This window comes from Pangasianodon hypophthalmus, chromosome 17 (assembly GCF_027358585.1).
Source record: "Pangasianodon hypophthalmus isolate fPanHyp1 chromosome 17, fPanHyp1.pri, whole genome shotgun sequence".
Lineage (NCBI taxonomy): Eukaryota > Metazoa > Chordata > Actinopteri > Siluriformes > Pangasiidae > Pangasianodon > Pangasianodon hypophthalmus.
The window spans coordinates 7,257,015-7,269,401 of NC_069726.1; the positions used below are offsets into that span (position 1 = coordinate 7,257,015).

At 39.7% G+C, this 12,387-nt stretch overlaps 2 protein-coding genes across 6 annotated transcripts; one reads left to right on the top strand and one right to left on the bottom strand.

Annotated features, from left to right (window-relative positions):
* The first annotated feature begins 440 nt into the window (after positions 1 to 440).
* Positions 441 to 5,077, top strand: tor4aa (torsin family 4, member Aa). 4 transcript variants are annotated; one of them, XM_034312670.2, is made up of 4 exons: positions 2,266 to 2,567; positions 2,705 to 2,768; positions 2,858 to 3,018; positions 3,597 to 5,077. In XM_034312670.2, exon 4 carries the CDS (start codon positions 3,597 to 3,599, stop codon positions 4,833 to 4,835), a length of 1,239 nt encoding a protein of 412 aa, XP_034168561.1. In that variant the 5' UTR covers positions 2,266 to 2,567; positions 2,705 to 2,768; positions 2,858 to 3,018; the 3' UTR covers positions 4,836 to 5,077. The 4 variants fall into 4 exon arrangements, with proteins under 4 accessions (XP_026799604.1, XP_034168561.1, XP_034168560.1 ...); XM_034312669.2 differs by having other exon boundaries at positions 2,705 to 3,018; XM_026943803.3 differs by lacking the exons at positions 2,266 to 2,567; positions 2,705 to 2,768; positions 2,858 to 3,018 and adding an exon at positions 441 to 599.
* Positions 5,078 to 6,060: 983 nt separating this feature from the next.
* On the bottom strand, positions 6,061 to 12,061 carry zgc:56235 (Voltage-dependent anion-selective channel protein 2-like). Of its 2 annotated transcripts, none has more exons than XM_026943804.3 (9): positions 11,914 to 12,061; positions 10,106 to 10,177; positions 9,951 to 10,000; positions 9,061 to 9,213; positions 8,911 to 8,963; positions 8,033 to 8,254; positions 7,724 to 7,874; positions 6,797 to 6,854; positions 6,061 to 6,692 (listed from the first exon to the last, which is right to left on the bottom strand). In XM_026943804.3, exons 2-9 carry the CDS (start codon positions 10,170 to 10,172, stop codon positions 6,601 to 6,603), a joined length of 846 nt encoding a protein of 281 aa, XP_026799605.1. In that variant the 5' UTR covers positions 10,173 to 10,177; positions 11,914 to 12,061; the 3' UTR covers positions 6,061 to 6,600. The 2 variants fall into 2 exon arrangements, with proteins under 2 accessions (XP_026799605.1, XP_026799606.1); XM_026943805.3 differs by having other exon boundaries at positions 11,942 to 12,010.
* Positions 12,062 to 12,387: the final 326 nt, after the last annotated feature.

The following is a 12,387-nucleotide window of genomic DNA, read 5'->3' on the forward strand; positions in this document are numbered from 1 at the left end:
TTACTATATGTGTTAGGTGTTTTTCTCTCTCTCACACTCTCTCTCATACACACACACACACACACACACACACACACAAATCAAATTGTATATATTTATGCTCTCCTCCTTTCATAGCTTCACACTTACACTCCAAATGTTTTACTGTTACTGCTGTACTCTTGCTCCCCGTATGCAAAGGAAAAGTATTTGCATATTTGTGACATGTAAATCATAAAATGACACTAGTACCTATGCTTTATATGTTTCATATATACAAACATATATAAAAATATTTGATATTTCAGTGCCATGACATGACATACTGAATATTGCTTATATATATTTTGGACTTTTTTCACACCCACACACACACATACACACAGACTCACGCCACACTCCGTCCATGCTGAGTCGATATTATGGGTGGGACCATTCTCAGCGTAGACACTGACATAGTGGTGGCATTTCAATGTGTGATACACTGGCTCAGGTGTAACAGATACAGCAGCCTTGTTTAAACACTGTATTCTTTCACTTCCTATATTGTTTGACACACTAGTGTGTGTTCATGGAACATACTGGTTCTCAAAGTGGCATCTGTGAAGCATAGCCAGAGGGTAAGTGTTTTTTTTGTGTGTGTGTGTGTGTGTTTGTTTTGTTTTTGTGTTACTGTGGTGGAAATCATGATCACAGTAACTATATTTATTACTGAGTATTTATTTCTTGGCTGGTTTGGCCAGTCACTGGAATTAAATGTGTTTGATTAGTTGAATCTCACTAACTCAAACACAAGCAGCCCTGTAAATATGTCAGCTTGGACCTTATGTCTTCCTTTCACAAATAAAAAGCTCTACGGCTCCAATAAACAGCCGGAATATTATTGTACGAATGTAAATAATGAGCCTAATATCTCAATAGTTGGATTATGTTCATGAAATAAACATATGCTGAGGGAGTTGACGGTATTTTATGGTTATATAACTATTTTACAGTTAATGGGTTAGTAGTTTATCAGTTTCAGTTTCTGATCACAGGACTGCTGTTGGCTGAGTATTTTTTGCTTGGTGGACTGTGAAAAGCAGCAGTGTTATTTCTCAGAACTGCCTATATGCACATGATACACTTATACCAAAGCCATACACACCACATCATTGTAACAATAGTGACATGGTAGTGATGGTGCTGTGGTGGTCTCTGTTCACTGATGGATGAGCTAGAGGGCTCACAAATAGGTTTACCTGATAACATAGCCACTGAGTGTATGTATTTTTTCTCCCATATGGATCTGGTGATGTATTTGAGCTCACACGACTGGTCTATGAAGTTGAAGGAAGCATCAAGGACATAACATATCAATTTTTTTCTGTCTGTTTCTATTTCTCCTAAATATTGCGCATCAAATCATGAAAAAGACAAGTGGCGCACTGCAAACTGTTTGAGAAATGATTTGAAATATAATGTACACGTGCATTTCTGCTTTAAAGAATGTTATTTCTAAATGTGTTCTAATGTTCTAGGAAGAAATGTCGTCTAATCGTTATCAGAGGAAGTAGCTGTGGTATGAGCTGATGTGCTCATTTCGAATGAGTCGACTCTTTTAGATGATCCGGCTCTTTGGTTGCAGTGTAACTCAGTATTCTCACCTCAGAATGGGAATGGAGAAGTGTGTGTGAGACTGTCAGCTTTTAGGAGACAGTATGACAGGGAGGATCAGCAATTTATCAGGATAACTGTGAAGGAAGTACTGACCGTGTGCAGAATATTAATGCATGTTTCCTGTTTGTCAGTGCACATTTGCTGTTTTAAAATGCAATATACTAAAATAATGCTACGTGGATTATGATTTCGGTAACAATATCCTTGAAAAGAACAATCACTGGTCAAAATATGGCACGTCATCAGAATGAGAATGTACTTTTGTACTGCTCAGAAAGATGAGCCGTTTTGGGAAGTCGAGCTAGTCGACTCTTTTTGGTGAAATAAGTCGAAAAGAGCTGGAATTCTGGAACTCAACAAGTGTGTTTGTTGAGTACATTAATAATTTAGAGTAATTTAGAGTACTGTATGTGCACTATCTCCCACTATCTCACTGTCTGACTGTATACAGTGTGTCTGTCTGTGTTCACTCTGTGTTTACAGGTTCCTGCTTCTGTACTACCATTCATTTCTCATTTTTGCACTGCGTCTGTGTAGGAGTGTGCAACTGTAGCCCAAGAATTTCACTGTGTATAGATGCTTAAAGCACTCTTTATGCACATGACACTAGACACTAAAGAAATGTTCTTTAGTATGGTAGTATGCTGATTTGGATAGAGCTTGTGGAGCATACAGTTTCACACTCTACTTGCCCTACTGTTCAGTGCATTAGTTGACTCTGGCATTGCGGTTAGATGTGGTGGAGAAGAGGAAGGGGGAGGGGCTTAGTGGAGAGATGAGCAGATAGGTGGAGTTTAGAGTAAGTTTTGAGTGGAGGTCAGCGAAGAATTACCTCCTCCTCTTCTTCTTCTTCTGTCCTTTTCACCATGCTATGTGCTGAAAGAAGACTTTGAGACTTTCCCAAAGCTCTCTCTAGTGATCTGTTGAAGGTAAGTTGTGTGAGTGTGAGTGTGTGTGTGTTTCTGTAGTTGTAGTTTTCGTGCAGTGCTGCAGATATAGTCGCAAGAACTTGACTTCTTCTCTTTCCTTTAATCTTGTCACCATCTGTACTTCCCGTTTCGCACAGTTCAGCTGTTAGTCAGAGCTCGTGCATCCACGCAGCACTAGCAGGAGATTGATCAGATGCTATGGTCAGTGCACACAACACGCTAACTGGATGCATTGTGTAGTGCTGTGGAATAACTGCAAACTGCATGTACGTGTGTTGGGACATGGCCAGGATTTTGCAGGAAGGAAACCAGCTTGACGTGCTGTAGACTGTTACAGACAGCTTCGTGGAGGGAAATTTGAACGCGTGCGTGGAAATGTGCAAGGAACATCTGGAGGAAGAGCTGAAGTGTACACGCGCGAGCTGTGTTGAAGCGCACGCGCATTCCTCAGGTGTTGTGTTGTGTTGTTTGTGTGTTTGTGTGTGTGTGTGTGTGTCAGGAACACTTATCGATGAGACTCTATTCCAAAATGATCCTCATCTAATGTCCTGATCATCTGATGTTAAGCGGAATAACTGGCTTTAACCGGAATGCAATAATGTGTAAGACCTTTTGTGTACAGCGGCGAAAGATCAAACGAGTATGATTTGCACGCGCACGCACGCACACACACACACGCACGCACACACTCGTGCTTGCCTATACAAGCCTTCTGATTTCTCTGAAAACGCACCAGAAAGCCCCTTAACTGAGGACTAGAAGAGAAGCATGAAAGGAGTTACAGAACCATATCCTGAAAACCCTTTTTGGTTTGCATTTCATTCCCTCTTATTACTTTATTTAAAAAAAAAAAAAAAAAAAAAAAAAACTTTCATTCGTTTATTTTTTGCTGCTTCATATTTTTAAAAAGGGGCGGGGAAATCTGGTTAGGGGCGTGGCCAGACGTGTACACGTCAGCCTATCCAGGTTTTTTAAAATGTATTCCAACATCAGTTTATTAAAATCCATGCTACCCTTTGGTTTTCACAGATGGGCGACCAAAACCTTCCCGCCATGCTTTCGGAGGATGAACTGGAGAAGAAGAAGGAACACAGGACAGTCACGTTCTCCCAGTTCTCCTCAACTGTACGAGCCGTGCTGCGAATTCGCCAGAAGTACCAAGCGATGAAAAGGCGCCGCGTGGACCGGTCAGCATCCCAGCACAGTGCTCATTTAATGTCTCAGCGTGGTGATCTGCGCTCCACCAGCCCCAAGATCTTCACATTCGATATAGTTGATGGTAATAGTCCTGTCAATGTAGGCAAGAAAAAGAGAAAGAAAAAGGCACGCGTCCTGTTCCCCAATAGCAGCCGCCGAGTCTTGCCCACCAAGGAGCAGAGCCGGGCCAAGAGCTGCCTGGTCTTGCTGTGCGTTGTGGTTTTCTTGCAGGTTTACAACGCCATCGAAAACTTGGATGACCATGTGCTCAAATACGATCTGGAGGGACTCGAGAAAACCCTTAAAAGAGAGGTTTTTGGACAGCAGGAGGCAACTGATGGCCTGTTGGGCCATTTAAAAGATTACTTGTCCACATACGTTCACAGTAAACCTTTGGTTGTGTCTCTTCTTGGGCCCAGTGGTGTAGGAAAGAGTCACATAGGAAGGCTATTGGCTCAGCACTTCCGTTCTGTGGTGGGCGAGCAGCTGGTCATGCAGTACTTCGTCCTCCACCACTGTCCCACGGGAGGAGACGTCCCACTCTGTGCCGAAACTCTGACCTCCCAAGTCTCTGAGATGGTCACTCAGGCTGAAGAAGAGGAGAAGATCCCCCTGTTCATCTTTGATGAGATGGAGCACATGCCTACTGAGCTGCTGGACACTGTGCGCGTTCTCATCGCGAAAAAGGACAACAACGAATATCTGAACGCCATCTACATCCTCATCAGCAACCTGGAGCGAGAGGAGATCACAAAGTTTGTGCTGCAGAACTCCACGAGCATCACCAGTTCGGGCCGAGGGCTCATTAGCAAGGAGTTGAACGCTTTGCTGCTTAGTAATCTCAAAAAGCACCACCTGCTTTGGCTGGAGGCAGAGTTGCTGCCTCTCACACTTCTGGAAAAAAGCCATGTGATGGAATGTTTTATCGACGAGATGTCTCGGGAAGGATTTTACCCAGAACGTTCTCATGTAGAAAGACTAGCAGACGAGCTGGGTTACTATTCTGTGGGTGAACGAGAGTTTTCACGCACTGGATGTAAGCAAGTGGTGGCAAAAGTGAATCTTCTGTGAAACCAAAGGCTGTGTGCACTGAGGCCATGCAGAAGTGTATCCTGTTAGTAGAAGAATATTCGAGGAATACACTGATGCATCAAGATCCGTACTAGTCTGCGATGGCTGGAAAAGACTGGCATGGTTTCACTGTTATTTTTATAGCTCTAAACAGGAATGTTATGAATGTTGAATTTTAAAAGAAAATTACTGATTTTTTTTAATGCCATTGTTATTTTCCCCAATATATTTGTTAATGGAAAGTGTCAACGACTATTTCTCTCTCACGCACACACACAGCGCAAATGGATTCCTGTCTACTTTGTTTTGTAGTTGGCTGTTCCTGGTAAACTTTTGTAGGATGAGACATGTCAACAAATGGTAAATTCTCCCTAGAGAAACTAGGGTGGTGCAGCTGAGAGACCTTTCCGGAAAAAAAACACTGAATATAATATTTCAGGGCAGACCTACAAAGCCAGAGGTTTCAGTGAAATACTCAGAAACAGGAGTAAAATAAAACAAAAAAAACTGAGGTGAAAGTACTGAAACCTGACCATTTTTCTGTTAACCTCCTTTGAATAACCTGTACCTTGGTGTCTTGGAGTCAGAGTCCCCCATTTTAGATGAGCATAAGAATTGGGATAATCATGTATTGTATTGCCTGAAGTTCTTATTTTCCATCGTATTGGAAAACGCTCTACATGCTCTAAGATATCTGTACTTTTAGTACAGCTCCAGGTTAAAGATCACACACAAATTACACTGTAAAAGCACACATCAAACTAGAGGCTTGGTGATTATTTTTTGGGTTACAGTGTAATAAATTCTGATAATTCAGTAGAAACTACTTTGTCACCATTTGCTTTGCCCCAGTGTATATGATTATTGAAGGACCGAATGAACATCATGTTATAGAATTATAGAACATAAGTAAAACTACAACTCTAAGTATTTATCGTGTATCATTTCTGTCGTTTTTTTATCCTCTTTTTTAAATCTAATCTTCCAGAAACTGGCTGTGATATATTATACAACAAAAGATCAGAGATAATATTCTAACCTGAAAATAAGCTGCCTTTTTTTTTTTTGGTGGGGAAAAAAACACCACCATGTTTAGCTCTTTATTACAATTTACCTGTAGCTAGAAAACGAGGTAAAGTGTCTGAATACAATCAGGTCTGATTAATAATAATAATAATAATAATAATAACAATAATAATAATAATAATACACATTAATGAACATGTTCAACTCAAAGTAAATAACATTTATTGCTCCCTTAACACCAGTTTTCAGTTCAAGTTTATTGCAGGATGCAGATGAAGGAATTTATCTACATGTTCTCTCACTACTCCCATTTAAAAGTCTGTGTACCAACTAAGACACTGCAACCTATTAGCATGCCTACTTTTCATACCGAAATCCCCCAGAAGAAAGCGGCTAATGCTTCACTTATATTACATTATGCATTATGCAGTACTCAAACTGGAAAAAACCAACTTCAACTGCCATTAAACGCCATGAAAACAGGTTGTAGTGCAGTGTTTTTTTAATAACAGATAATTATTTGTAACAGAATATTTTAAATTTTCAGACTTAAGAACATTCCTATCATTGGTGGACCATCTATGTAGAGGATGGAAGCGTTTAGCGTTCAAGTGTTGACTGCATCACTCAAAACAGCACCGATTATCACGTCTTCGTTTTTCGATCAAGTGACATGATGGGGTTGCTTGAGTACAAACAACAATGGAGGGTGGAGGATAAATACCACTGGAGTGGGCATTTATGCTTCGAGTTCAAAGCCCAGTCCAACTTTATGACCTCCAGTGTTGAAATTCTTGCCATCGATGAGTGCAGAGAGTGTCACCTTCACACCTAAACAAGACAAGGAGGGTGGGGAACAGAATAAGTTCACATGTCTGTGGTGTGAGAAACAGCTGAAAACCACAAGAGTGAAAGTTTATAAATGCAATGATTACCTGGCCGCAGACTCTGAGTGTAACCAAATCCAATCAGACTGGCATTGTTCACCTTGGCCTGTGAGTGCAAAATTAGAGACAAATTATCATGAGCTTCATTTTTTCCTCAATGTAATCATTGTGAACTCTAGTTTCTGGCTCCTGAGAGAGTCTGCAAGAAGTTTACTGAAAACTCTTACAATGGAAAGTCTGGCAAGATGCATGATAGTTCTGGCTATCCATCTACAATGTCCATGTATATTTACATACAGAGCAATGTATCTTTTATTACTCATACTCACTAGGTTATTGATAGTGATGATAGTGGTGCCAGAGCCCTTGCTTCATCTCTACCTTAATGTACCGGTGCAGCAGTGCTTTAGTCTTTTAGTCTGTCCAGCTCTCTGACCTCCTCAACTTCCATGCTAATACCAAATTACCAATACCAAAGCAATCGAGCAATCGTCTTGAAGATTGCCAACCACTCTGGACATTTGAGCCCAACTTTGAGATAAGAAGCTCTCGCTCTTGTTTTTAGGAGCTAACAGCTAAACCTCACCTTGTTTGAGATTTTTTCTTAATTTTTCTCCTAGCAATGTCCCTGCGATATCAGTACAGCACACAACCACAGGAATAACAAAAAATACAGCACCAACCACCAAATTAGAACCAGAACCACTAAAAACATCACAAATATTTCAATATAATAAATTCTGTTTTAGGGTGGAGTTTCCTTTAAATGCCTAGTTTAGCTGTTGGCCTTTTTTTTTTTGGTTAAACTACATACAGCTTAATCTATAATTTTATAGCCGAACTTTACACTGCTTCGTTTTCGAAGAGATACAGGACTTTATAGATATTAGGATTTATTCACGAGTCTTAGTCTCTGCTTTTTCATAAATGGCACCATGAGTTCACGTCCTGACCACTTCAAGCTCACTAACTCACAGACAAAGAAGCATCACTGTCCAGCTGGTACTTGGCAGCGATGCCAAAGCGTGTGTTGTTGCTGCCAGCAGTCCAGGCCAGAGTGACCGCAGTCTCCAGCTGATTGTTCACCTTCTGGTAGACAGAGCCTCCGAACTCGCTTCCATCATTTCTGAACCAAAGAAAGTCATATTTAGGAATTGGCTGCTCATCACCCAACACTAAAAAGACCTAAAAAGATCCCATATCCCAAGATATCAACAGCAATTGAAAGAATGAGAGCTATTTTTTAAAATGGTACCACATTTTTATCTAGCCGCTGAAACTCACACATTGGTGTGAAGCTGGAAATCGCCAGCCTTGTAGCCAAGAGCAAAGTTGTTCTGCACCAGCTTGGACTTAGCTGTGTCAAATGCCATTTGGTAACCAGCCAACCAGCCTGCGTAGCCCAAAACAGCCGAGGAATGCACGACCGGGCCCTCAAAGTCAACATCGCACGACAGGTTGATGTAGTCTCGCTTGTAACCAGTCTTCAGCTTGCCACTCTTCTTGCTATGGTAAAAGAAAGAGAATATATTAGTGAGGGCAGGGACAGTTAGCTTCCTGATGAAGTTCATTCTTATTGTTACACTATATAGACTAATTAAAGTGCAAGAGATGCAGTGTACAAAACTACATTAATAATACCAATCCAGCCTATTATTGTCTCAACAGCAGAACTTTTCTCCATTCCACCAACAAACAGGGCTCCAAAATGGTGTAGCAGGCGTAAGCGTTCACAAAGGCACTGTGAGATGCCACAGCCATCCCTGCTCTTTAGCTTAGAAAGGAAATGTGTTCCTCAGTCCCTGTCAAAGTGATGCTAGCTAATTCCAGTCATCTGTTATGCATGTTATGTACACAAAAGAGAGCAGTTAGTCTCTCCTCCAAAAACATGAGCAGCAGGTTGAAGCACTGTGGTGGCTTCACATGTCTTGAAGGTAGCACAGTAGCCTTCACCCTTGCAGATTTATAGCTATCGTGCTATAAAAACTCAGATAGCAAGTGAATACTGGCTATAACTAAAGGAAATCTTTTAATTAATACATATAGCAATAACACCGTATACCACAGCATAATAACACTAGCTACAGCCAACCCAGTACATACCTCACAGTACCATCAACAAACTTCTGACACTGTTTCTGATTTTCATGAAAACCACTCACCCTGTGTTTGGAACAAAGGACGTATCAAGAGCCACCTTCAAGCCCTTTGCCAGCTGTTCAAAAGAGACAAATCATTTTACACCACTGATACTATTAGGAATAATCTGATAACGTAAATGAATGATGAATTTTTTGAGAGGCTTTTCACACCTGGTCCTCCACAGAAAGTTCAGTAGCGAGAGTGTTGTCCGTGTTCCATTTCTGATTGAGACCCAGGCCCAGCTCCTTCAGCTTGTACTTCGTCTCCAAACTCCCACCAGCCTTGCCAGTGTCAATATTAGTAGAGCCAGATGTGTTGAATTCCTGGAAGTAATATATATGAGAGAGAATTTAAGGACTAAATCAAATAAACCACACCTACAGGGGAATTACTGTAGTCCAGCGAAGTGAATTTATAAATTAACTTCATTAATAAATAATTATAACTCACCAGTATCAAGTTAATTTTATACCAAAAGTATAACAGAATTATAAGATCCATAAAATATGAAGCATCTAAAAATGGATGTGGCAAATACAACTAACAACAATTAAGCAACATTTAAGGTAAGAAAATTCTCCTCAATACTTTCTTATCTGCGTAAGAAAGTAATACTTATCTGCGTAACCCACAGTAGAACGTGGTTCAAATTAAAACAGCCATGTCTGCATTTTTGCATGCAGAAACTGTAATCCTGATTTTATCATCTGCTCAAGCTGCAGCACCTACTCATCTTATTCTTTCTGGAAAAGCATACAAATTACATCTCTCCAACATGGGTCATCTGCCTACTGCAGAAGTGCATCATATATTCAATTCAATTTGATTTGTATAACACTTTTAACAACAGACAGCTTTACGAAGCAGTTTTACATGCTGCAGAATCAGGTTTAGTTCATCTGAATCTTTCAACAAAGAATATTTGGCAATGGCTGCAACTCAGCTATAGCAATCAGATTCACAGACCAAACAAAAGGAAGTTGGCAGTAACAGGAAATCTGGTTATGGGTAAAAGAGAAACAAAAAGTGGAGAGGAAGGAAAAACTTCAGATTAACTCACGACTCCATTCTGCGACTTGGTCTTGAGGTCCAACTTAACTATTCCAAAGCCTACAAACAAAGCGAACGACAAGACAGAGCTAGAAACAATGTTTCATAAAATACAGCCAAAAGATTTATTCTCTTATTAAACCCATGCTAGAGGTATTAACTTACCATATCCTTTGCTAAAGATATCCTTCGCCGCTTTTCCCAGGTCGGAGTAGGAAGGAGGAACAGACATTGTACCTAATAAAGTAAAGGTTTCAATCAATGTCTATGTTTACATGCACATCAAATTCAGTTTGTCTATATTTGGGTTGCAACCATATTCTATATATATATCGGAATATTCCTGTGTACAGAAATTGCCATTCCTAAATACGTAGCCTACATCTAAGCATCTGTTATCACCCACAATTCCTTGCGGACTGAGCATGTGCGTATATCTCCTTTCAGTGGATTTTCTGAATAAGGTGTTTACATGCAACAAATTTCCCACTAAAAAAAGGTGAGAATCGGAATTTGGGGAATCGGAATATTGTCTTAATCTGAATCAGGCAAACGGATACATGAATCAATACTAATTAGATTATTGCCAAACTCAGATTAATATCAGAATATTGATGTGCATGTAAACGCAGCCAATGACAACAAGGAGTACAGGAGTGTCTAACACTGATCCTGAAGACTAGACGCTTTACATAACATCCAACAATAAGCAAACACATCTATCCTGAATATTAATTCAAATCAATTTTAGTTGTACACTTTTTTTTTTTAATCAGTTGTCACTGTCACAACGCAGATGCTTGTCGTTGATCAACGATGCTTAATGTAATGCTGTTTAGGCGCTGATGTAATCAGCTAGGGTTGTACAGATACGATACTGAAAAGCTGATCATGTTATAATATTAACGCGTGTGATGACTGACAACACAGATCATGCATGTAAACACAGGACACACCTCGGGTTAAAGCACGTCATGATGTTTTTGATATTTTTACATAATTTGTAATTAGAAGCTCACAGAGAGCGAAACAGGTCACTAAGAGGATGTGTGGATCAAATCATTAGAGATTACTGATCATCCCTGCCAGTAAGGAAGTTACTTCAGTACAAAATTACCGTAAAGATACGTATTTAATTCTGCACTTATTTCTATGTAGCTGCAGAGTTGTTTTTTGTTTTGTTTTTAAATATCCTCATGATAACCTTGCTAACCTTGAACTCAAGTCACGTGGTTTCTGCTGCCAAGAGTAACATCAGCATCAGAAAGCCTTCAAGGACAAATCCTCTCTAACAGGCCTGTCAGACCCTCCACTAAAGCTGGATCACAATTACACACTAGGTCATACTTATTTAAAACAAAATAGTTTAATAGGAAGAGCTAAATAAATATATTTTATCACATACAAATGATGTGTAACCTCAAAAGAGGATTTACAGACACTGTCTATAACATGTGCACTGTTTCTCCTCAGAGTGCAAAAAAAAAAAAAAAAAAAGCAAATTTAATTCAAAGTGAATAATAACGCTCAACTGGAGGACATTTTTGTTATTTTCTCCTGTTTATTTATCTGTTTTTAGAGCAGCTATTCACTCTGTAACTAAGCAGCTTATCTCCTGCATCTGTATTTAACGTTTGTTCATCTGTGCAGAATAGATACAGGAATAACAAGCTTAAATAAATCACTAAAGAGTTTATTTTTTTAAAAAGAAAAATGTTGCAGCATTCCTAAAAAGGTTCTCTTGCCTTCCTGCACTGTACATTTTTAAAATATGTTTAAATATTTCATTTTTATAAATGAAATATGACAGAACTGACATGCTAACTCGCTAGCTCCTTTTAGCATGACTCGAGTAACCTCAAGCGTTTTTTTTTTTTTTTTTTAACAAACATGGTGTATTTGTGGAGCCTAACGCGATATATTAACTCAAGTCTTTTTTTTTTTTTTTTTGGAAAATAATAGAAATTTCATACCAAAACTGTAACAAAAGCTTGAACCCACAAAAGCTTATGTCCTTCTGACGCAACCCACTAGCTCCTCAGCGTGTCTGTGGTAGATATGCTAGCTTCTCCACAACATAGAACAAAGCCACAACGGAGACCGCACACTTCCGTACTAAACAGTACGGCAAGCAGTGTGCTACCACAGCACACAGCCACAGCTGCGCACTACGCTGGCATACTGCTCAGTACGCTAGTATGCACTTCCAGGCACCATCAGAAGGGGGCGCTGATGTTCTAAAGAGAAAGTGATGTGAAGGTAGACAAGTTACACACCATGATTCAAAGTAAAAGTGTTTCAGTCAGTGTACAATCATGAGGCTTAGATTAATCTGAAAAAATGATGATAATATGACAGAAAAATGGAAGACAATATGAAAGATAGAACAGAAAGCTGACTCACCAAAACTGGAACTGACAAAAGAAGATTAGAAAAAAAAATCAAAT

Excerpts from the sequence above, each read along its gene's own strand:
- tor4aa (XM_026943803.3), top strand. The coding sequence starts at position 3,597 with ATGGGCGACCAAAACCTTCCCGCCATGCTTTCGGAGGATGAACTGGAG.
- zgc:56235 (XM_026943804.3), bottom strand. The coding sequence starts at position 10,172 with ATGTCTGTTCCTCCTTCCTACTCCGACCTGGGAAAAGCGGCGAAGGAT. Across the intron at positions 10,001-10,105 it reads TATCTTTAGCAAAGGATATG|GCTTTGGAATAGTTAAGTTG; the intron begins GTAAGTTAATAC and ends CTTTGTTTGTAG. Across the intron at positions 8,964-9,060 it reads AACTTTCTGTGGAGGACCAG|CTGGCAAAGGGCTTGAAGGT; the intron begins GTGTGAAAAGCC and ends TCTTTTGAACAG.